A 25,873-nucleotide genomic window follows, 5' to 3' on the forward strand; every position below is an offset into this window, starting at 1 on the left:
TTTCTGACTCTAGGGGGCAGTGCTCATCTCCGTTTCAAAGCCGAAGAGCCAGCACTGTCCATGGTCTCCATGGTCCATGGTCTCCATGGTCATGTGGCTAGCATGACAAAATGCCAAAGGCACACGGAACACTGTTACCTTCCCACCAAAGGTGGTCCCTATTTTTCTACTTGCATTTTTTACGTGCTTTCGAATTGCTAGGTTGGCAGAAGCTGGGACAAATAACGAGCTCACCCCGTTACGTGGCACTAGGGATTCATACCACTGAACTGACCACCTTTCGATCGACAAGCTCAGATCTTATCCACTGAGCCACCGTATTCCTCCAATCCTATATATTGGAGAGCAAATCAAATGTGATCAAAATTGTTTTATTGCATCTGCTTCCCTTGACAGTTCTTTATTCAAAATAAAAGTAGTCCTTGACTTATGACTGGTTTCTTGGCAACCATTAAAGTTATGACAGACCTCATCACAGCTTCTTACAAGCCTTAGAAAGATTATCTGTAGATGCATTTTGAATACAGACTTGAGGTACGCGTGTGATTTAAAAAACAAAGTAGAAAAGGGGAACATGCACAGTTCCATCAATTATATAATTAAATTTCTGGGCACTGATTATTCCAGTCAGTGAATATCCTTTTTTGTATTATTACTATAGTTAACTTGAAAGTGGAATTTTTATCATTAAGGTCTCTGTACCTTCAGTTGCAGCATCCTTAGTATTTGGATTTGTTTCTTCCTTTTATTATAGAACACTGTGTCTAAGAGTCAGTTAAATGTATTGGCATCATTGGCTTTTCAAAATATCATAGCAGTTCATAATGACCACCGGTTTTATGGTTGAATAACTTCCAGGTTTATAAACTATTTAGCAAGATTACAAGTGAAATATAAAGCTTTTAATCTACTTCATTTTTGTATGCAATTTACTGTAAGTGCTAATGACAGTCACATGTACTCACTTTCCTCCAATGTAAAAGCTGAATTAAAGTCATTTTAATAATTATAATAGAACTTCTTACTATCTTACTGTTGCTTCTATATGCCTCATTGCCTGTCCTGTTAGCTTTATTAGAATAGATGAGAGAAATTAGAATTCAGTTGACTATGAATTTTATGTCCTTCTTCCCTGGGCCTTTTGCCTTTTTGGAAAAGTTGTTTCTGGAAATAATTGTGTTCTAGCAATAACCAATTGGCATAGAGGGATGCAATTGAAGAGATAATGAATGAATTGTCCTTCAGTGAGTTCATATGCAGCAATGCATAAGCCTAATTTTATTGTATCCACCTGTTACAGGCAAAGAAATGTTGGAGGAGAAACAGTTTAAAAATAATCCTCTAAAGCTAATGAAAGTAAACATTATATTATAAGATTATGTTGGATATTAGCGCTAGAAGAAAAAACAGCTTCAGCTACTATAAAATTATATTACAATTATAATTATTGATTTAATAAATGCACATCTTTGACAATTAGTATGTCATGACTTACAATAATTTTTATAAGCAAATTGATATGTTAATTTTTATTCCAGATCTATTCATCTGATCTCTGCAGATCATTTTGTGAGATCTTAAAAGATGTAACTACTGAAGGTCAAGTTCAAGTTCTGAAGGTAAATAAATGCCCTAATTTATTGTTGGGATGTTCGAATGTGTAGAATATTTTTAAATTAAATGCAGTTATAAACTTGTCATTGCTTGCATTTCAACATAGATATATAAGCATTTCAGATTTTATAAAATGGTACATGTGTTGATACTCCTTACTCAATTAATTCTACTTCTTAGTCAAATTAAATTATTATTACTAAATTATATTTGTTTGTTTATATCCTGCCTTTATTATTTTCATAAATAACTCAAGGTGGCAAACATACATAATCATCATCCTATTTTCCACCCAACAACAAATCTATGAAATTGGTTGGGCTGAGAATGACTGACCCAAAGTCATCCACTTGGCTTTCATGCCTAAAGCAAAACACACAATCTCCTAAACGTTGTTGGACTGTGAAATTGAAAATAAATGAACATTTCTGATGAATATTACACTTTCTTCACTCCCCATCAAATTTATTAAATAAATATGGTTTATAAATAAAGTACTTTACCATTTATATCTTGTCCTTCAAAATAATATATAATAGTTTGAAATAGTTTGTATACTGAAACAATTTAATTTCAAAATCAAGGTAGTAGAAAAAGATTTATTGTGGAGTGGAACTTTTGAAGAAAATTCCAGAGAAACAAATGTGCAGTTGAGGAATAGAAAGAGCTTAAGACCCAAAAGCAAAGAGATGAAGAGAGTATATCAGGGCTGTTAAACTCCCGTCCCATGGGCCAGATGTGTCACGTGCTGGCCACGCCCACACCGAGTTTAGTGAAGGGGGGAAAAGTCCTAATACGTTACATGACGCAGCCATGACGACATGAGTTTGATACCCCTGGAATATATAAAAGCAAACCTTGTAGACAAGCTTGCTTTTCAGGAAGTTGGCATTTTTAATAAATCAAAAATCTAGAAGATTTTAATTATATATCTTAGATTAACTATCATTTAAAAACCTCTCTCTTCATAAAATATATACAGGGCATTGATGACGTTTTAGAAACAGCTTCATGCTGTTCGCTATTGCTGAAGCTGTTCTGTTTTTGTTGTTACCAAGTTGTAATTTTTTTCAACTTTTTCAGGAAAATAAAAGTAATACAGAACATACTATTGTTTGGCATATACAGTATAGTTTTGTTTAGGTTCTTAAAATTCTGACTAAAGTTTTATCCTGAATTCTAGAGATACATATAAGTTGAACGTTGGATAAATTATTCATGGGAATATCAGCAAGCAGTTTTCAGGAATTTGTGTCAAACATCTTTTTTGAATCTTTCTTTATTAAAAAGGAGATCTTTTTGTCTTCACTTTTGAAAATTGAGGGAGAGACAAGTTTTCATTTAACATTACCTGAATTTAATGTTGTGTTTGAATAATGCCACACACCACTTGTTATAACCTCACTGACATCATTTCAGAAGTCTGTTTTTATATCTTTATATTTGTTGTGGGAGAGGATTGCTTCCCATGAAGTGATCATAAAGTATATATCAACCAATGACATTCAATCCATCCGTCTTTTGGTTTAAGGCATTAAAAATGAGTATTGCTGTAATAAAAGCCGGATGTTTTTGGTTCTAACGTAACAGCATTCAGCTTGGTAAATGGGAACAGGAGACAAAGCTCAACGTAGTTGTTGAAAAAATATCAATATGTTCAAATGAACAAAAGCATAATACAGAACATTAGAGAATTCCAAATTTATAGGCTAGACAGGGAAATGAAAAGAATGATCAAGGAAAGTAATAGCAAATTCCTCTAGTAGTGTTACCAAGAATACAGCATGGTTATGTTTATCTAGTCACCAGAAGTCAAGTTTAACTCAAGCGTATCAGTATTGTTTTATACCATATATATTATAGTGTACTAAGCATTTTCTTCTCTGTTGATTGAAACAGGAGACTATTTGAATAATTTGATTAATATCTTTTAGGTTGTAGAAAATGTATTCAAAGTGAATCCAGTGCTGGGCCCTGAAATGTTTCAATCTCTTTTGCCATCTGTGGTTCGTGGAATTATACAGGGGGAGGTAAGCCATAATGTGTTCCTTAGTTAAAAATTTAAAAAATGAGGAACTACTGAAAAATACTTCATGTATAAATTTATATTCAGTGTTAATTACTGCTAACTTAATTTTTTTCTTTACTTTTCTATTACTATGACAAAGTCGCTTTAGTATTTATGGTGGTTTATAGAACAGCTCCGTATACTGGTATCATAGCAATACTTTTTTATTACTTTTAAAATCAGAGTTAAATATGTAGTGCAAATTTATAGAACTAGTGTATTGCCATTTCTAGATCTTTTAAAAAGTTTTCTCACTTCAAATAACTGGTATTTGATAATGGGAAGTGTTACAATAACAACATTTAACACTTTTTCATCCACTTGTATCACTTCACAATACTGTTCCATAAAATCTTTGCACTGAAGAGTGTTGCCATTGAGAATAACAACAATGAGCTACTTGTTTCTAGTTAATAGCACATTTTAAAGCAAATCCCTCCAACTCACAGATAACTATAATGTATAAAAACTTGTTTTTAAAGAATTGTTGTAAAATCTTTGGCTTCTTTGCTCACTTATTGAACTCAGTGGTATTTATTTTGAGCAGGCATTCATAGAATTGTTATTGTAAATCCTTGGAAAGGATGGGAGACAGAGAAATAATAAAATTCATTTCTTCTTGATATTCTCATAAGTACTTATTTTAGGTTTTCTCATATGGTTGCACCTTACAAATGTGTACAGTAAATATACAGTGCTGCAAAATTAATAATGCAGTAGGACATGTGGAATGCCCTTATTTAATCAGTCCAGCATGCTTTTATCATGTTCATACTTTCTCACTGATAGGAAAGCTAAAATGAACTGTTTATATTTCAGAGATGCCCAATTGAGATGTCAACTTACCTGGGAGTCATTGGTAGAGTCTTGTTGCAAAATAAAAGTTTTTTCTCATTGCTCCTAAACCAGATGGCTTGTGAGTTTAACCAAGAAGTAAGTGATTTATATTTTATGCCTTTTGTGTATGAAAGACATAAATTGACCAACATTTAAATTATTCCTGTCAGCGCAATTTTTTTCTTGGCACTGGAAGTCTTTTTTTTTCCCAGTATAGTGCATTTGAGCTAATATTTAGCTTGTTAATTGAAGTTAGAGCAGTTTTGAGCAGATCAATTTATTATCTTCACTGATTCATTTTTTATTTTTTTTTGGTCACTTTTTAAATGTTTGTTGCCTTAGTCATAAATACGATACATTACCTTCTCTTTTTTTCTTTTGCACTTTGCACTTTTTATTCTTTTTTAAGTTTAATTTATATTAGATATTACAACTATAATAATTCTTTTAATAATTTTGTGATTGTGTTTGTATGCGTGTATATACCTTTTCAGATGATTTTTGACTTCTTTGACATTATTCAGTGGCTTTTCATTCAATCTATAAAAAAGGCATGGTGTAGATCTTGGATAGCATGACTTCTTAGCTCATTATCTATTTATTTAGGGCCAGAGGAAGCTAGTGAGGAGCTGAATCAGCACATTTTTTTAAAAAAATTACCATCACAGTAGTTGGAGTTCTAGCTGTTCCCTGATTCCCTCCATCCCATTTTCCACCTCTGTTGCTCTGACAATCCACGCATGGGTATTCACTTCCTCTTTTGCTAGAGATTGAGTGCAAACTTTTCCGTTGGTCTAGCCCTCTGCTCCTGCTCTTCAGTCTTTTCACTCAGTCTAGCTGAAGAAACTTGAGTTGCATTTCTCTGACATTGTCAGTTTTCCTAATTGTTTATTTCTGCTGGTCTTTTTTTGTGGCTTACTAATATTATTCTTATTTATTTGGATTAATTGGACTTGATTGATTTGGACTTTACAGGAAGGGCTGCGCAACGTGGATTTACAGGGGCTTTACAGCAGTCCCCTCAGTTACTGGCGGTGTGTTTAGCGTGCCTGGGGCTCCAGGTCGCTTCCACCGCCCAGGATTTAACATGGAGCAGCTTTCCAGAGGTCTGTTCCCTTTGGGACAGCTCCGTGTAATTCTAATTGCCGCTGGTGGTGAGCTGGTTTCCCGGCTTGCCGGCACAACTGCCACCACTCCCGCAGTCCTATCCTCAACAGCGGCTCTGGAGTCACTGCCAGCCGAACATTGGCAAACTCTGCGTCCAGGAACTTGCTTCGCAGCGCTGGGAAGGCGGTTTTTTTAGCCTTTGCGCCACTTTGGATATTTTAGCAGACTGTGGCGGTGCTGAGGAGCGGTTTTCCCGCTCGCGCCTGCCATTTTGAATCTGTGTCAGCCACGGCAGCAAATTTGGAGGCTGTTAACGCCTCGCGCCTTGCTATACTGCCACAGGCTGGGACTTTAATTGTGAAGCTGAGCTTCTTTGCGAAGCGGTGTGGCCTTTGGAGGTTCCTGCCTTTCCCCATGCCGAGTTCCTGCCTGTCTTCTGACTTTGATAATTCTGCAGAGACCCGACACAACAGTGAGGAAGGACAGGTTTGCTTCATGCGCGCTATAGTTGGATCTGTGCTCCAGCTGCTGGGACTAAAAGTATAGTGTTTGCAACTGTTCCCGGGAAAGGGTTGTTTATCAAATTGACTAGTGGCTTTGACCTACTTGGCCCAGGTTTTACCAATACCTTATTTCTACAGGACAATCATGACTGATTCTGCCCTGTCCTCAGACATAGAATATGAGTCCAGTCCTCCCAAGGTGCATAAATCTGAGCACTTGGGTTCAAAACGGGTCAAGGTTGTTTCCATACGCAATCCGACCAAGGCTAAGGCTTCTTCTTCTTCTGGGACTTCCAAAAGAGATAATCAGCTGATTTCTTAATGAACAACTTCAATGTCTCATTTAAAAAATCTTGCATTAATTTTTCATTAATATAAATAATTTTTACAGATGTTCCAGTAAATCATTTTAACAACTGTATTATGTCATAATTAATTTTTGTGATCTTGCATGAACTGATCTACTGTTTCTTCTGCTTCTTTGCACAAATCTGAACTTTGAATCATTTGGTGATTTTTCAATAATGCTCTTGATTGCATTAGTTCAAGTAACTTGCTCCTTGATAGCCAAAATTGATCCAATGTTTTTAATGTTGTAAGCTATTTTTATTGTTGTAAACCATTTTATCTTTATTCCCTTTCTGCCAGGTCTTTGGTAGAAATTGACAATGTAATATTTTTTCTTGCCAGCATTCTTTTTGTGTTTTTACTACATTATTTTTGATATTTACTTTGTTTTTCCTTTACATTTAGTAAGTTCCAATTTTTAATTGCATCAATGCTTGTTCTTGACTATCGTTTACATAATCAGCCAAACACACACCTTTCTTAAAAATGATCCTCTGTTTATCCAAGACTAATTTTGTCTTTCACTGTTTCATTATTTTTTTCTATAAACAGTGAAATGATTTTACGGACACCAGTTGTTTCCAAATATTTGATGATCCAACTATGTGGTAATAAATCAAACACCCTTTTTATACTCAATCAGGATTATATGTATCGGTAGATTGATGTTTGCAATTTGTCAGAACTGTTTTGTCACTTAGATATTGATATTTTGTACCTCTGCTTTTCCTTTTATTTCCTTTTCTACTGGAAGGATGGTTTTTTCTTATAAATAATCTTGAATATTATTATTCCCATGTGTAATTTAAACATGGATTATAGGTTATAGATTAAAGATAAGCATGTAGGTATACATTATAAGGCCTATAATTTCCTCGGATTGCCCCTTTGGCTGGGTCTTTTTGAGTCAGTCAGTATTTATGCAATATTGAGCTGGTTTTTAATTGGATGTAAGCTAATCAGATATTTGAATCCCAAAACATGCAATTGATACCCCCAGTTCTTAATCCTTTTCAGTTGACTTTGACAGTTATGCTGCTATTCTTCCATTTGATTTTTACTAAATTCAAATTCTTTTATCCATCCAGCATTTTTATTATAGTCTTTTTGAGTTTCTCATAGATTTTTCCAAACTGAATTGCTTTCTTTTCGTTTGGTTTCCATTTTTAGAATTTCTTTGCCATTTATGCTTTGGTAGAATCGTCTCTAGTCTGATTGATTTTGCTTTAATTGATGATTCATGCCTCATACCATTCAGCTTCCATAGTTATTGCTGTTATTTGTTCATTTATGATTTCCAAAGCTTCTTCAATTTTTGAATCTTTTTTAATTAAGTTTTTCTTGATCCTTACGTTCTTAAAATGTTTGCTGTTTCCTGTTCTTTAAATTACCTGTATCTGATCTTAATTTTTTTTTAATCTTGGTTTCCAATCTGATCTTCCACTTTGGGATTAAGTGTGATTTTGCTTTTGGTTTCTAAATTCAGCATCCAGATCTTCTTAACTACACTTCTGTACTGTAGGCAAACTGATTGGTTGGTTCAATATACCCTTGCAAGCATACTATTTACATATCTTCATTATAGATGCCAGGTGTTTCTTGGGCACACTTTTAATGATGGCAGTCTTTGTCTTTCTACTGGTACTGCTATAATTTTCTCTTTTAATTATCATCAGGAAGGTCAATTTATAGGTTTTTTCTGTGCTGACCTTTACTAATTCTGTTGTTATTACTTCTTCTATGTTATCATTTCTGTAGTTCATATCAGTATGAAACATATATCAGTATATATTTCCTTTATATTTGCTATTGTTATCTGAATTTCTTTTATAATTTTACTATGTTTTGGGGCCTTCCATTTGCTACTAATATTGATATCTGTATTCCTTCTTTTATATGTTCATAAGTAATTACTTATGAAGTAATTTGTTTATTGTGCCTCAAATTTTCATTCAGTTATACGTGGCCATCTATCTATTAAATATCCACCTTTTCAAAAAATATCACATTTTTCCAGTTTCCTAGTGGGCTTAAATTAATTGAATATATTAAAAAAATTATCTCAAAGCAGTCATTTTCTGTGAAATGTTTAGTCATTAAATAATAATGAACTAGTTAATTTATTTAATGTTTCTATCCAGGGAAATTCATTTTATTCAGCAAGGATCATTTAGAAGATAAATCCTGCTTAGCAATTATGATTAAAGAAATAGCATCAGAAATCAGGCTTTTCTTTTAAGAGATTTCGAAAATAATTTTAGAAGGGATTATGGTAATATGTAGCTTCAAAAATATATACTTCATGAAATGTGTGTTGACACATTTTTATTTTGAATTTAGATTTCTTATGTAATTTATTTTCATATATGCCATACATAGTTTTGTCCCCAGCCGTATGCAAGTTTTATTTATAGTGTTCAAAATTATTGTTTTGTATTTTGGAATCCAAGCTAGTTGGTTATTCTGTTGGCAGAATAACAAAAACTTTTTAAAATATAAAATTGTATTTTTTTCATTGTATTGCAAATAGCTAGGTTGTTTATCTTGTTTATGAATGAGATTTTTACTTTGTTTTTCTCTAGCCAGACCATCTCCTTGGTCACATAATTGAAATGTGGGTTGATCGCATGGATAATATAACACAGCCAGAGAGAAGAAAGCTTTCAGCTTTGGCTCTGCTTTCATTACTGCCATCTGACAACAGGTAAGCAACACTTTAGTTTTATTGGCTACAAAATACAGTGAGCAGTCAGCCTTGTCAAAGTGCAACTTTCATTTTTGAATTTTCTTTGATTCAAATCCTCACAAATTTGTTCTCATATAAGCTTAAACATACATCCTTTTAGGTTCATATATAAAGTTATTTGTACAGTGCTTTGGATTCTGGCTCCTGACTGATAGTGATATGTGAATGTTTTAGTTTCATCTTTTTTTGTTTTTGTTGTTGACCATAGGAATAAACAGTTAAACAAGTTAAAACAAAACAAACTGAAAACTACTGAAACTCCATTGAGATTATGGATGCTTCTGTTGAGTTTAAGAAAAATAACTCCTTAACTATGAAAGTTATTTTGATTATTGTAGTCAGGTAATCTTCAAGTTACGAATGTAATGGAGCCTGCCAATTACATTCGTAACTCCAAGATCATAGGAGTAAATCACATAACTTGAACGTGATCACTCCCTGCTTTCGCCCATGAATTCTGTGATGACCCAGGGCACAGCATAGAGATAACACAAATAGCTGGCAGTTCAAACTGCCCCTTTATTGCTCCAAAACTCCCCAAACACTCCCACGTTTCTGGCAAGTCCCAGAGCCGAGTGAAAAAAACCCCAGACAAAAACCTCAAGTAGGCTCTGGCTGCAATTAGTCCAGCCCAGCGCTGTCTGCATCAAGGCTGCTCGGCAATAAATCCCAAATGTATTTGGCAAAACAAGAGCCAAGCAAGGAATTCAGGGAGCAAAAGAATGCCAACAAGGAATGTAAGGACTCTTGGCAAGTTCAAACGTTGGCACACAACACTTCAGGAACTTAGTGTTTGTTCCCGACAGATGTCCCTCCCCACGGCATCTCCTTAAGTCTCATTCCCCAGGTGTGCCTGGTGAAGCTGGGCGGGAAACTCTCCTCGTGTGTGGCCTGCTCCATCTGCACTGATCACGCCTTCTTTGCACTCTCCAAGTCCTTGCATTAGGAGGGGGTGGTTCTTGCTCCTCGTTTGAGTTCTGTCTCTCCTCCCTGCCTGCAGGCCTTACTAATTGCGAACAGCCTTGCTGACTCTGCCTTTCCCCAATTTCCTCCAAGGCCAACGGAGCTGCCCTCTCACTGTCAGTTCTTGTTCCAACTCACCTTCTGCCGCAGATTCAGACTCAGATGGAGGCATGACACATTTGCTAATTGAATGTGTGGGTCGTTAAATGCATGAGGTATCTCAGGATGGGGAAGGCCATGGGGGCCTTGTGATGGAACAGGCTACCCAAAGCCACCCCAACCCACTGAGATATCTCATACTTTCCCCCTCCCATCCTGCTGTGCCAGACTCACTTACCTTGCAAAGATCTGTATCCTCTCTGCTGCTGTTTCTTTGCCTTTGAGAGAAAAGTGAGCAGGACAATTTCATTCCCAGCGTCCAGTTGGCTTAAAATGCTTTCCGTGCCAAAAGTGAAATGTTCAGGGGGGCATGATCTAACATGACTTCAGGCACCCATTCTCTGCAAAGCGTATAAGTACCTGAAGTTGTGCGAGATCATGGCTCCCAGAACATTTCATTCCCAGCATGAAAAGCATTTGCAAGTCAACTGGACTCTAGAAGCAACATGATTTTGCTCCTAGCGTCTGATTGGCTTGCAAATGCTTTTCACGCCAAGACTGCAATGTTCTGGGGGCCATGAACTTGCGTGACTTCAGGCACCAATTCTCTGCAAACACAAATAGGTGCCTGAAGTTGCGCAAGATCATGGTCCCCAGATCATTTCACTCTCAGCGCGAAAAGCATTTGCAAGCCGATCGGATGCTGGGAGCAAAATCATCCTGCTCTCCTTTCCCTCAAAGAAACTGCGGCAGTGAGGAGACAGAACTTTGCAAGGTGAGTCTGACATGGCAGGATGGGAAGGGAGAAGTAGTTGTGGGGGGAGGGGATAGGGTGAATGTTGCAGTGCCTCTATGGTCATTCGTAAGGAGGGGCTACTGCCATGATGCTGCAACATTTGTAATTTTGGGAGTTTGTCATAAACTCCCAAACTTGGGGATATTATCACGTAACTTCAAAAGTTCACTAAGTGAACTGTCATAATTCAAGGATTATCTGTATTGGATAATATCAGTAATAGAGTTGAACTCAAATACATCACTTTTTTCATCCATAAACACATTTCCACATTCTAATGGAAATAAAGGAAATACATTTTTGCTCAAGAGATTTTTCCCATCCTTCCAGATCAGAATGTTGTAGGGCTTAAGCAGCTACTGAAGAAGAGGCAAGACCAGTAAGAAAAGATTATTGTAAATAATAAATAAATAAAATTACAGTTTCATGACTAAGGATTAATAGATTTAGTATTTTTTCTGAGAAGGCCTTAGATTCAACTGGAGAAGACAGCTGCATTCCAGGGCTGGCAGGCAGAATAGTGGCATATGGGGAGCTATTTAAGAATTCTCTTCATATCCTCAGACTCTGCAGATTGAATAGTAATAGAGATTTGGTCAATTAAATCCACAGTTTAATTTACTGGATCTATATAAACAATGGCAATTGATACAAATAAGCAAATTGATCAGCCAAAAAAATAAGTTTAATAAATGTCTATTTTTTTTTTAAATTTAGAAAATGTTTATGCTTCGAACTTAATTAGCATCTCTGGGTGACTTAGAAAAATAGAGTAAAATAAAGCTTCATAAAAAAACAAGAAAAAATTAAAAGAGTTAAATACTTAATATTAAGTATTAAATATTTTCTCATCTTCCTGATCTTAATGTATGTTTCTCGGTCTATTGTTGCTGCACTTTCTCCAAGGTCATTATGATGACTCCCTATAGTGAGATATCTAATATCCTAGAAGAGGGAAAGAACATTCGAAACTATCTTGGTATGATGCAGAACTGCACTGAAAATAACAAAATAAAAATTAATAGAGAAGTCACTTACTTAGGGAACAGAAATTAAATGTATGGATATAGAAGATGGAGGTGGGGATATGTGGTTGGTAATGACACTTGAGAAAAAATTCTCAGAATAGCAATTGATTGCAAACTGAATATGAGCCATCAGCATAATATGACTGCCAGAAAGGCAAATGAAGTTTTGGACTGCATCAACATAATAATTTACAAATCACAGGAAGTAATTGTTGGTCATGCCCCATTTCAATTACTATATCCAGTTTTGGAGGCCCTGCTACAAGAAGAATTCAGAGAAATTGGAACAGCCACAGAGATTATTCAAGGATAAATCCACAACAAGGATGATCAGCAGATTAGAAAATTATCACCGAAAAGAGAATGAATGATCTAGTTACGTTTAGCCTTTTAAAAAGTCAGCTGAGAGGAAATACAATAGCACTTTTCAAGAATTGAAAATTCCAGAATTGCTGGAATAATTAACTTAACCAATTTGGATTGCATTTTTTATTAGATTTGATCCTGGATCTAATGTCTCTCTATTGTCTAAGTACCGTATTTTTCACTCCATAAGAAAAAAAAGACACTTTTTTTGCCCCCAAAAGTGGTTGGAAATGTCTATTCGTCTTATGGAGAAAATATTGCATCACAGACTGGGCCACAATGGTTTGCTACACCTGGGGGGAGTGGGTTGGTGCGGCAGCAGTAACAGGCAGCAGTGGTGAACGACAGCAGCAGCTCTGCAGTTGGATCAGCCTCCCAGAATACCGCCAATCAATTTTGTAGCAAAACTACAAAAAAAAAGATTTAAAGAAGTGAAAACTCACCTTGCTGTAATTCCTGGGGGTTTTGCCAGCCAGTTGCTACTCTTGACGTTTCCATCAACAAACCATTTAAAGTCTTTATGCGAGAAGAGTGGAACAAATGGATGGCTGCTGGTAATCATGACCTGACACCTACTGGCCGAATGAAGAGGCCCACTATCACTCAAGTTTGTGAATGGGTTAAAACATCATGGCACTCAGTGAAGGAGGTCATTCAAAAAATGTGGCATTAGGAATGCCTTAGATGAAACTGAAGATAGTATCATATATGAAGCTAGCAAAGAAACTGATATCAGTAATTGGGAGCAACTGAGCTTCATAAATTCTGAAACTAGCGATGATGAGTTCTTGGGGTTTCCAGAAAAGTAGAAGACTGCTTGAACCTTAATGACAGTGATGATGGTTTTTAATACTGCTGTTCACTTTACATGGCTGATATATTATTCTGCTATATTTTATTAAATATATTAGTACACCATTTGATTGAGAATATTTTTTTTCTTGTTTTCCTCCTCTAAACCTAGGTGCATTTTATGGTCAGGTGTGTCTTATAGTGCGAAAAATATGGTACATCCCTAACCAGAACGTTTATGTTTCCTGAATCCTAAAATCCTATTCCTGGAATTCCTATTTTGCCCATATTTAGCTTTAGATTGTTCTTCCACATCTAGTACCGTTTCCAATTCTTTACTGCTTGGACCATTTAGAAATACTGAATTTACCCAACTCCAAATTACAGGAAAGGATTCTGATCAACATATTGGTAACATGTTTCTGATCTGTGAATGAGCCTTCATATAGATATAAAATAACACAAAGAAAAGGGAAGAAAAGCCTTGCTAGACTCCTTGGGAAAACTCCTAGGAGGTTTAGATGATGTGTCTCAATACCTTTAATAATGGTGGAAAAGTGGAGTGGAAATATTTTAAAGTGGTTCCTATTAACCAAATCTTCTGATAAAACAACATGGTAAATTATATTAAACATGGTAGATAGTTAGACCATTAAGATACCATGGTCAACAGTACCATACATACAGGAATATCAGGAAGATTTTATTTCTCTTGTCTTCTTTCTCTTGGTAATAAGCATCTGTTAGAACAGCCACAGCCATTTTTGTTCTATATCCAGATGGAAAAAGCATCAAGAGCATTTGGAAAGGCAACCATTATGTTCAGTTTCAATGAAAATGAATTATTGGCATCGGGCATTTGTTAAAATTGTCTAACCAAAGATGATTTCTTAAGCAAGCACCTCCTTTCAGAAGATGGAACTCTTTATATATGAAATAATTCATTGAGTGATAATTGACTGGATCAGGCCAATTAGAGGACCTTTTTTGTCTTATTGTAGCACAACACTTCCTCTTCAAAAAGAACTTTGAGAAATCAAATGTCTTATCTACTCAGCAACATTTTGTTAGGACTACTTCATATTCAAAAACAGCACCAGTGAGATCAGTACAACTAACATTGTAGAACTTTAAGCAATTAACTTCTGAAGTTATTTGGTTCTTTTGCTCCGGAGGAAACGCATTAGAGGCAGCTTTGATAGTTTTCCTTTATAGTTACGTTGGCATGCTTTTCTTAGTGGAAAATTATGCCTCCTTCTGAAGCAATATAATTCTTTTCTGGATGCCTTGGGAATGCTTTTTGCTGTGTCCCCATAAAGTGAACACTTATTTATTTTTACTTCATTCTCCCTTGCTGTGAAAAAACAAATGCAGCAAGTAAAGTATAAGGAAAAATGGAAAACCTCTATGGTTTATAATGCTGTCATATTGGCTAAATAGAAGGTGTGCTGCCTGGCTCAAGGGAAGAAAAAGCAAAAACAGACTTTTACAAAAAAAATCTGGTGGCAGTGAAGCAAAGCCAAGGGTATGTGGCCACAGATTAGCAATTGATTCTTGTATAACTATAATTTTTGCTACCTATGACCATTTCTTCTATGTGCATTCACACATTCTGCATGGACCATAATATTTGTTTTAGTAGTAGTTTGATTTGGGGGAAGGGAGGCTTTCTAAGTTTTAATACAGTAAAACATTTCTTTCTCTGCTTAATAAGCAATTGCTTTCACCATTTGCAAACACCTCACATATTTAATTGCTGTTATATTTAGATTTGCTTCAACCTATTCAGTAGTTGGAGAAGAAAAATATATCAAGTTTAGTTTTAAGTTAGAGATTTTTTTTCCATCTGCATTTCAGAACTGTAGATAAAATGACTTCCTGTCTCTCAGTTTCCTGTATCCATGGTAACTTGATTTCAGCCAGTCATTGTAGAGGAACCGATGGGAAGAGTAGTATTTCCTGTAGGAACAATTGCAGAACTGGTAGGCAAAGAGAGAAATTTAAACAGAAGGAAAACATTTAACTGACAAAATGAGCTTCATATTCTGGGTGAGAATTCTAATATATTTTAAACATAGAATAATAGAAATGTTAATATGAGTTATGTGCAGCTATGAAGGATGAGTCATTAAAGGTTGAAGAATATAATTTATAACCTAAAACATAACTTATCTGACAATTTTGTAACAGAACTTTTACATTGTGTTTAAATAATGCAAGCATTTAATTTTATCATTAACAATCTTCAAATATGGTAAATGTAAATTTAATTTAAACTATAAATGATGCAATAAAATATAATAAAGGTAGTCCTTGATTTACAACAGTTTGTTTAGTGACTGTTCAAGTTAAAATGGCACTAAAAAAAGTGATGGCAGTGTGCCAGGGTCATGTGATCACCTTTTGTCAATGAGGAAGCTAGATTCCCTTAACAATCAAGTTATTAACTGAACAACTACAGTAATTCACATAACAAATGTGGCAAGAAAAGTCATAAAATGGGGCAAAACTCACCTAACAAATGGCTCACTTAGCAACAGAAATGTTGGTCTCAATTGTAGTTGTAAATTGAGGACTACCTGTAAAACACTTCTAAATAATTGTACAAGTAATACTGATAAAAATAATGAGCTATGAGAATTTTGAATAAGCATTTTTTAAACTTTTTTTTCCTGATAGCGCAGTCAAAGGTGACTTGGAGAGTCAAAGCCGAGATATGTATCAACTGCATCACTTTGAGTCATTTCGGCATATTTTTAATTGTCTTCTGCTGATGATGATCCAAAAGGATATATTTTGTTGTCCATCAGTTTGCCAGCAGTGTATAGGCAGACAAGTTGACTGTCGTAATTCAAGTCTTTCTTTTATTCCAAACAATTTTTCACAGAATACTTTATTTCTGTACTTAAGTGGCAACAATATATCACATATAAATCCCAATGCACTGATAAGCCTCCAGCAGCTTGTTGTACTACACTTGGACAATTCTGGCATTGTATACGTATATCCAAATATATTTGCTGAATTGAAAAAATTATGGTACCTACAGCTGAATAATAATCATATAAAATATTTGTATCCTGGAACATTTGAAGGACTTTCAAATCTTCATTCTTTATATCTTCAGAATAATGAAATTGACTTTGTTTCCGAAGGATTATTTGGTAATCTCACTTCCGTTCATTATCTAATGCTGCAAAACAATCAACTCAGAATCCTTGGTAGCCGCATTTTCTTTGGCATGATTAATCTTCGAATTCTGAACTTAGCAAACAATAAGATTTCACAAATATCAGACAGAGCATTCCAGCACCTTTATAATCTTACAGGCTTGCACCTCGAAGGAAATAATTTAACATGCGTGCCATCCACAGCATTTCTACTACTGAGGAAACTTCAAAAACTTTCATTGTCACGAAACCCTGTTGGGTCAATTCCTCCTTTTGCATTTAAAGGACTTAGCAAGCTTGAATATCTATTTTTAAAAAGTGCAAAAATAAACACTATTAATCCAAATGGATTTTCAGGGCTAGTCAATCTTAAAAAGCTAGTTTTGAGTAATAATAATTTAGTAAACATCAATTCCCATACTTTTTCATTGTTGGATCATTTGAAGTTTTTGCATCTTGACAGAAACAAAATAATTGATATTTCAGGTAATAGTTTTGAAGGAATAGGATCGTCTTTGAAAATACTTGATCTATCTTTCAATAATCTTACATTTTTACAGCCTATGGTATTCAAGCCTTTGATTTCTTTAACTCGCTTATTGGCAAATTACAATCCTTGGGATTGTAGCTGCAAATTATATAGATTGATGAATTGGCTAGCTGCTACTTCTATCTCCGTGAAACTCCTTTGCCAAAGTCCTTCCAGTCTGCATGGAAGATATATGAATTATGCTAGCTTGCATTTGTTCAAAAATTGTTTCAACAATACAAGCCTTGAAATTTTCAAGAACAATAAATCTGCAGGAATCCAGCAGAGCTTTACTACTTCATTACTGGCACAGAATATGTACCTCACAAGGAATACAGTTAAAGAACAGTTGAACTTTAATGCAAATGCAGTTACATCATTGGTAAGAGCATCTTATACATCTGCTTATCAAAATCTCAATGAAGAAAATTCTAGTAGAAAGTCAAAACAAGAACAAATAGCAACAGAGAAGATACCTGCTAATTTGACGATGAAAGAAAATAAAGTACTATCTCCGGAAGCTGTTTCTGTATCATTTAAAACACCACTAATTTGTTCACAGCAGGTAGAGAAACTAAAGCAGGCTTTTGACATTTTATTAACCTTTTTCATTTTGGCCTGTGCTATGATCATCTTTTTGTTCTACAAAATCATTAAATTGAAACAGAAATACAATATGCAAAAGAACTCTGACAATGCAATAGAATATTATGGCTTTTATCAGGCTGGTACTTACAATGTTACTGTATCTCAGAACCCCCTGGGAAGTTCTGAATTGGATCCTGTTGAACTTTCTAAATCAACGGCCCTTGAAAACCAAGCACAGGTTATCTTATTTGAACATTCAGCACTGTAATACGTTCATCACAATTTTTATTTTCATGTGTATAGATGTAGATGACTTTTGTAAATGCAAGTTTAACTACTGATGTTAGGCTGGAAGGTTGAAATGCAGCTAATATTTTTTCAACCTTTACATTTTGTTCTTTTCATATCTGCATTTTATTGATTGTAACTATATTTTATCTATAATTACTCAATTTTAATTGATCTCTGTAGCAATTATTAATTATTAATGTTATTTTCTGTTTAGCATTCTGTATAAATTTGATATTAGATGTTATGTTAAAAATAACAGGTTTTTTTAACTGTTCATTACTATTGATAAATTCCTAGAAATAATTTCTGTTGTTTCATGTTACCAGCTATTTTGAACATCATCATAAAGCTCTGCAATATTTGTTGGATAAGACAGCTTTTATTATGAAATTATTGCGTAAAAAATTACATTATCTGGAATAATAAAACAGTATTTACAAGAATATTTATTCTGGTTTCAATCCTCATTTCCCTCTGATAGAAGTTCCAATAGAAGCACTTTGCATTTTGGAGATTTTTGGTTGTTTTTTTTAAAATAGACATAGCACTTCTGCTAGAAAAGGCAGCAGCAGATTTTATCAACTTCCTCCCATATAATTTTTGTTGCCCTTTGAAAAATTTGGTGGAGGTTATGTGGGCTCCTTGGTGCTCTCTGAGCTTGGTTGTTTTCTTGCAGACATTTTATTACTCAATTAAGTAACAACTTCAGTTCTGAAAAGGAAGTTTGTTATCTGTTTGTATACAAGTGACTTGCCCTATCAGTGTGGTGTAGGAGCGTACAGTAGTGTATGGTATCAAAACTGTAGAAAGCAGGAGGAATAAGAGAAAAGAGATTTAGTTTGAATTTCAGTTTCTTTCAAAGCATATGCTTCTTCGATTCAAAAAAAAAAAATCTAGATGATGTACATGGGGTAATTATAATGTTCCAGGAACTCTACTTTAAAAACAAATACAGCAATGTGTATACATCTACTAATGGTGCAAAGCAAGCGTCGTTTTTATATACTAGAGTGCCTTATGGCCCTACATAATTCTAGTTGTGAATTTTTAGAAAATAAAAATGATCCATGTTGCATTTCATTGATTTAAAAGTGTGCTCCTATTATTCCAACAAGAAAAAAATTAAGGTAAATTGGAGAGATAAAGAATATCCAGGATTCATAGAGAGATGGTGAATAACTGCCTAATTCTGGTAAATGTCTGTTTCTGAGTTACACTGATTTGAATTTTAATATTCCTGAGTATTGTCAAGTTCTGCTGTCAAAATGGAATATATATTTGAGGCTTGGGAAGTCCTTAGCTTTATGGATTACGTAGGAAAGAGTTGAGCAGGGACCCATCTCGCTGGTTAAACAAAAAACATGTTATTAAACATACATATGCTGATGTGACTGGATTGTCAAGATAGATTGTACTACACTTGTGTAACAAGGAAATAATTGCAGCCTAACTTTGTTATACTTGGATTGTAGTCTATTTAACTAGCATGTGCGCTCGCTCTATCTCTGAATTGCAACTGTTTTCCATGTAGAAACTATATAATACTGGTTGTTACACAATATTCTGAAACCAGGATATTCTTAGTTTTGGGATAAACGTGAGTGATCAGCTAAGCATTAAACAAAGAAAAGAAAACTGAAAAGATTTAGTAAACGTAATGCTTAACCTATTTTCTATTTAACTAAACAATTAAATAATTTCCATGTCTTTTCTAGTATTGTCCAAGATAAATTTTGTGGTATCATAAATATTTCAGTTGAAGGGTTGCATGATGTTATGACTGAAGATATAGAAACAAGAACATTCAAAGAGTAAGTAGAACTTTACTTTGCATGTGCATACTGCAGTGAAGCTACCAGATAAATAACTCATTTTAGCCTAGTTTGTCACTAGAGGGAGTAGATGCATTTTGATATTCTTATATGGAAATATTACAAATGTGATTATATATTACTGTTAGATTGGCTCATAAAGATAGATAATACTTTAAATGCATTTTCAAGATTTTCATTTCAAGTTTTTATTGTTCATTTTGCACAATACTCTTCATGCATACTTCTGTAGAAGTCTTTAGCTTTGAACAACATACATTTATACAATTCCTTAAAATCCTTCTTAGGATGATTGGAAGTCTAATATATTTGCATTTTTTTTAGTTGCATGCTGATGTCTAGTTTTGAAGAACCAAAAGTGATAGAAGAAGAAGAGCCACCCACAGAACAGGACAAAAGAAAAAAGATGGTATAGTCAAATTCTTAATTATATTTATTAACCTTCAGCAATTTGTAAGCTAATTTTTTCTTCCTCCTAGAGGTATAATTATTCTCAGAGGAACTGATGATAAAACATTGAACCCCCCCCCCCGACATTGAATGTTTGAGATGGGGGAGATATTAAAGGAGACAAAATAATAATTGCACATCAAGAATCAATAAGAAAAATAATAATCCAGAGAAAAATAATCTATGGTTCAAAATTCAAAATCAAGTCAGTTTTATTTCTGGCTTGCTATTGGCTTGAGAACTGAGAGAAGTGACTGACCCAAGATCACTCACTTGGTCTTGTGGCTAATATGAGATTAGAACTCAGGGTCTTCTGGTTTCTAGTCTGTCAATCGCTACACTAAATTGACTCTTACATCTATAGTTGTGTTCTGATAAAAGAGTTATAAGAAAATAAAAATAGGAAAATTCTATCCATCCCCAACCAGAAGCATATCTAAATAGACCAATAATATGCTGTTTCTGGTTCATCTCATTTTGACAATTCAGATGAAAAACAACTTTATGCTATCATTTCATCTGAGAATGCTGGCTACTTAGTACTTTTTGGTACTAATATAAAGAGATGTGCAAAATATTCCAAAGTTGAAGCTTTCCAGTACAAAAAGTCCCCTTTCATTCTGACCACAGAAAGTGTATACAGAGGAATAATCATCAATTGGAATCCATTGACTTAAGGCTGAGCAATTTGGTGATTTCCAGATGTTTTGGACTGTTTCTGCCATGTCCCTGATTTACGAGTCTTAGCCAGTGTCAAGAAAAGTCATCTGAATCATCTGTGGAACAGCATTTTACCTTAATTCTGAGATGCCCTGTTGCTTTCTACTATGTCTCCATGACAAAAAATCTCTCCATGTGAAGCCCATAAGGAAGGTTTTTTTCCCCCTAATTATTCAAAATGCTACTTAAAGCATTCTTCATAGGACCTTATAAAAATCTGTGATAATACAATACTTGCCTCCAGGCTTACAGTCTAAAAATCATTAGACAGCAAAACGTGTAATGGTAAAGGCAAGATAAAAGCAAGCTCAGCACAGATACTGAGAATTCAATAATAACCAGCTGGGTTGGAAGCAGCTCAATAGATTAATGAAGAGGTGGTTGCTGGGTGCCAGTTGAGAGAGGGCCAAGATAGTTCTTGCAGAGACAGTGGTATTATTTTCTTTTCAGTTTACAAATTATATAAACTCAGGTATCCAATGTACTTCTTTCTTAGCAATGAGTATTTTAGCTAAATCAAATCTTTAATTTGGGACATTTTATATCTACCAATATTTTTTTTAAAAAATCTATATTTTTAGCTTCTAATGAAATATTAGATATTCTGTAAAAAGTTATGGCTATCTAGAAATATTTTAGAGAAGCTGATAATTACAAAATAGCTGACAGTGAATAAATTAAAATGACAGAAAAAGTGGCTTCTTATTGTTGCCTAAGGAGATTTGATGCTATTAATAATTTGACAGTTAAACTGTACATAATGTGTTATCCCTTTATATGTCTTTGTTCAAATAACAATACTATGGTAGGCATACAGCACCGAATTGTTAAAGTAATTTGCAGGGAGAAAAGTGGAGAATTTAGCAAGCTGTACAGTAATTCTTCAATGCTCTTCAAGATCATATTATCACAGAGATCACTCTTACACCATACTAGTATAAATGCAAGACATTAACAATATCCATTGACAGCAAGATGAACATAATTCAGTTTTTTTCATCTTTCATAGAAGAAAAGTTCAAAGACTGCTTACTATTTCAACATGCCAATACTAATTTGAGAATGTGAGAGTATAAACCAATATATCTGAAGGCACTGATTTAAGTGGGAATGTAGAGTGAGGTAAAAAGCCCGAAATTAAAAAACATTCTTTGAATAGGAAAGTTCCAATATATGAAATTAAAAGCAACTCTACTTTTCTCCTAAGGATTATTCTTATGATATAATTTTACATTATATAGCTTCATTTAAATATATATTACTCTTCTGATTGGCAATATAGTGATTTCACTTCTGTATTACTCAGAAGTCTCAGAAGTACTTTTAGTCTCAGACAAATATAGAATACTGTTTGCTGCATTAATACAATTTGGTTTTCAATCCTGCTGTAAATCTTGAGACTAGACACTAGATTTAAGTAATTCTGAATCACTGTTAATATCCAAACTGGTATATATGAACTTTTTGACCTGAACTTTAACTTAAGGGTGTTTGTTTGTTTTGGTGCCTTCAAGACAGTGTTAATTCCTAGTGACGACTTGAACAAGTCCTGCAACTTTCTTGTAAAATTTCAGAGGTGGTTTGCCATTGTCTCCTTCCTAGGCCTGAAAGACTGGCTTTGTGCCTAAGGCCAGATTAGAAATTGTGGCCTCCTGGTTTCTAGCCTGAATTCTACCAGTCTTACCAAAAGGATTAGGAAAGAAACATGACCAGACAAGCTAATTATACCTTATTGTAAGGCCACATTAAGATCTTGCATGTGTGAAAGTCCCTCTTTCTGTTTTACATCCTGAGAAATTAGAAAGGGTCTCTTCTAAGCTTCTTGCCCCTATTTAACTGTGGACTATGTTGGGTTTTACCCAAACATTCTCTAGGCAGCCTGTGTCCCAAGTCATTCCCACATACCATTACATAGTGCCTTAACCACTTGAGACTGTGCAAATTCTTTTTTTATTCTATTGGAATTATTTTGTGTTACTGTGCCAATACTAAATTTAGGGAATGGAATTGGAGGAGGGATGTCTTTGCAAAGAAGACTTTTCTTTCACTATTTTAAGCTGAGGAATGGAAATATATAATACACAGGTAGTCCTTGACTTACGACCAGTTACTTAGCAGTTGTTCAACATTACAGTGTTACATTACAGATTCCGAAGTTCCAATGAGTGGGCCCTCCTGGCTGCATATTGGGAGCTCAGCAGCTGGTCCACATTTATGTCATGTAACCACATTTTATAACATTTTGCCAAAAAAGTTGTAAAATCAGACTAACTGATCTGTTTTATGACCATCACAAATTACAACTGTAATGGACAGGCTAAGGTGAGGACTACGTGTACTTAGCCTCTTTATAGAGATTCTTTTTGTAGGTGTAAATTGCTGCTTTCATTTTTTTTAATATCATCTTGAGCTATAATTTTATTTGATTTATTATATACTTTTGTTAAAATACAACTTTAAAACTCAACATTAGGGCTTACAATATTATTATCAGGGACTGTCTATTTTTAATTCACTTTCAATTCTTTGTTCATGCTGCAAATTTCACCATAAATTTCTCAGAAAAAAATTGCAGTAGTATATGGGGGTAAGGTATTGCCTGGTTTTGTTTTTTGCTTTTGGTTAAAGATGACTTTCTGATAACTGTGGAGCAGTATGTTTTTGTTCATTTCTCGTAGAAAATTGGATACATAGCTGAGGTCTTGAAGTTATTAGCAAATAAGATGCCTACATATATGTTGTCAAAAAAGTAATTACATAGAGGGAGGCACTGTTTTGCTGAAAATTATATTTATGAAGTTCCAAATTTAGAAATATGAGTTAAATTGGCATTCATCATATCACTATAGAGAAGGATGATAACCTGCATACGAAAATTTTCAGTTTGCTATCTAGATATACTTGTTCATGGGCTAAATAAAAATGCCATTTTCCTCCCTTACAGTTTTCTTGTGTTTTTAAAACAGGTTAAGCATGGATAACTCTTTGAGGACTGCTACCTTAAAGGGCACAAGATTTCTATAACTTATTCTTTTAATAGCATTACTAAGAAAGAATTTTCTGTAAAATATATAGTATCATAAAGCTTACAGATAATGTTATATTTATCTTTTGTATGTGAGTAAAACATCTCAAATGTTTTATCGGTCTGTTGGGCTGTTAACAACTGTCTTGAATAACTAAAGACAAAAACACAGATATGAAGTTCACAGTACATAATTATGTTATACAATAGGCACAGAATCTAAGTGTATTCATTTCAATTGATGAAGTAGCAGAAATTTTCTTTTCAAGGATTCAACTGGTAGACTATGTTTTCAGTGTAAGCAGTACAGGAAACAAAAGCCTTTTTCACTGCCATTAAGATTATAAGACTGATTATTACAGGTTTGTCTTTTTTCTTAAATTATATATTTTTCTTATCTTTATCCTGCAGCTTGCACTAAAGGATCCAGTACACTCTGTGTCACTGCAGCAATTTGTATACGAGAAACTAAAAGCACAGCAGGAATTGCTGGGAGAACAAAGCTTTCAAGCTCTTATGGAAACTGTAGATACAGAAATAGTTGCTCAACTACAAGACTTCTTACAAGGATTCTGAATAAATGGAGACAAAATCTGTATCTTCAACATAGAGGCAAACTGAGCAGCTTTCCATCTCATTACAAAATTAGCTTAAATAGAGTGTTTCTGTTGGAAATTAAGAGATGGCTCAGCTTTTTTTAATTGAAATCCAATTGAGGTAATACATACTATTTCTGATAGTTTTATTGTCTTTTTCCTACATACCATAACCTATAATTGAAAATCTTGCAAAAGTGGATTCTGTAAAAATAGGTTTTTTAATTTACCATTAGTGGAAGGATGACAATTTTGAACTCAGAATCATGAATTCTTCTCAATAATAATATCTACACATATTTTTCTGTAAGAATATTAGCTTGCTTCGGTTGCCTTATACTATTGCTATTAAAGCTGCAATAAAATATTAGATTTTAAATTAAATTTGCAGTAGGAAAGGATGTCAAACATACATATGCTCCACCAAGCAATTCAGCTGTATAAATAGTGGAAAGTATTACTGTGATTTCCTCTATGGGGAGTTGAATACTAGTCTTTTGCATGAAAAGGAGTAATGAAGTTATTCTGCTGTTTTAAAATTATTTTGTTGAACCATTTACAAGAAATTAATTTGGTTTGATTTGATTTTAGATCCAAGAATTGTTTTGATCAATGCTTTTTTCCTTTGATAACCCAATTGATCTCTGATCTCTTTGCAGGATGAATTTACAATATGATTTGAATAGAATTTTTATTGTATAAAGATGTTCTCTTCATAGGGCTAAGAATAGTGAACCCTGTACTATTTTTATGTCTTTCTGAATTATTGTAGGATAATGCATAAGGCTAAAATATTAAAATTTTCAGAAGAGAACATAAAGGTCAGGGAGGCGGGTTGAAAAAGATTTTGAGTTGAAATATTGTAAAAAATAAAATAAAAATGAATAAAATATGTAACGTCTCTCTACATATGTTCCCTTCCCAATTTCACATTTTTCTCTCATGTCTCCTATTTTAAGGAGAGGCACGTCTTTAAATTTTTAGGCAAGGCTTCTTATGCCTGTCTAAGTTTTGTTGTAGGGACTTTTTAAAAGTACATTTGACAAAAAACTAACAAGATTGTATAATACAACTATCATATGACAACTATAAGTAATTTAAGATTACTTATTGAAGAAGATCTGTAAACTGTAGATTATAAGTACGGTATACTAGAAAATAATTTCTAGCATTTTTAAAATATAAAAATAAACATTTCAATTAAATTTTCCAGAAACAAATATCTTCTGATTCATTCTGTGTTCTTCTCTAAACATATAAAGGCATATCAGAATCAATGCTTCATTTAATACACTTGTTGCAGAATAAATAATGCATATTTAAATAGTAAAATTATCATATGGTATTCTGTGTTAAAAATCCCATCCTCTTGGATATGTCTCTAGTATGAAATATTGCACAGTGT

The 25,873-nt window shown here is 34.1% G+C and overlaps 2 protein-coding genes across 4 annotated transcripts in view; both read left to right on the top strand.

Annotated features, from left to right (window-relative positions):
• IPO11 (importin 11) overlaps positions 1-25,360 on the top strand; it is a 64,997-nt gene extending 39,637 nt beyond the window's left edge. For both annotated transcript variants that reach the window (XM_034440962.3, XM_034440963.3), the window contains exons 24-30: positions 1,539-1,619; positions 3,549-3,644; positions 4,502-4,615; positions 9,060-9,181; positions 19,561-19,656; positions 20,002-20,086; positions 24,284-25,360. In XM_034440962.3, coding sequence (XP_034296853.1) covers positions 1,539-1,619; positions 3,549-3,644; positions 4,502-4,615; positions 9,060-9,181; positions 19,561-19,656; positions 20,002-20,086; positions 24,284-24,448 — 759 coding nt within the window. In that variant the 3' untranslated portion in view covers positions 24,449-25,360. The remainder of the gene's footprint in view (positions 1-1,538; positions 1,620-3,548; positions 3,645-4,501; positions 4,616-9,059; positions 9,182-19,560; positions 19,657-20,001; positions 20,087-24,283) is intronic.
• On the top strand, positions 15,220-18,889 carry LRRC70 (leucine rich repeat containing 70). Of its 2 annotated transcripts, XM_034440969.2 has the most exons (2): positions 15,220-15,316; positions 15,947-18,889. In XM_034440969.2, exon 2 carries the CDS (start codon positions 15,984-15,986, stop codon positions 17,820-17,822), a length of 1,839 nt encoding a protein of 612 aa, XP_034296860.2. In that variant the 5' UTR covers positions 15,220-15,316; positions 15,947-15,983; the 3' UTR covers positions 17,823-18,889. The 2 variants fall into 2 exon arrangements, with proteins under 2 accessions (XP_034296860.2, XP_087741849.1); XM_087885723.1 differs by lacking the exon at positions 15,220-15,316 and having other exon boundaries at positions 15,837-18,889.
• Positions 25,361-25,873: the final 513 nt, after the last annotated feature.

This window comes from Pantherophis guttatus, chromosome 2, assembly GCF_059756535.1.
Source record: "Pantherophis guttatus breed Tessera chromosome 2, ASM5975653v1, whole genome shotgun sequence".
In the NCBI taxonomy this organism is placed as follows: domain Eukaryota; kingdom Metazoa; phylum Chordata; class Lepidosauria; order Squamata; family Colubridae; genus Pantherophis; species Pantherophis guttatus.

Bases quoted from the DNA above. Each gene is read 5' to 3' on its own strand.
- LRRC70 (XM_034440969.2), top strand. From the start codon at position 15,984: ATGTATCAACTGCATCACTTTGAGTCATTTCGGCATATTTTTAATTGT.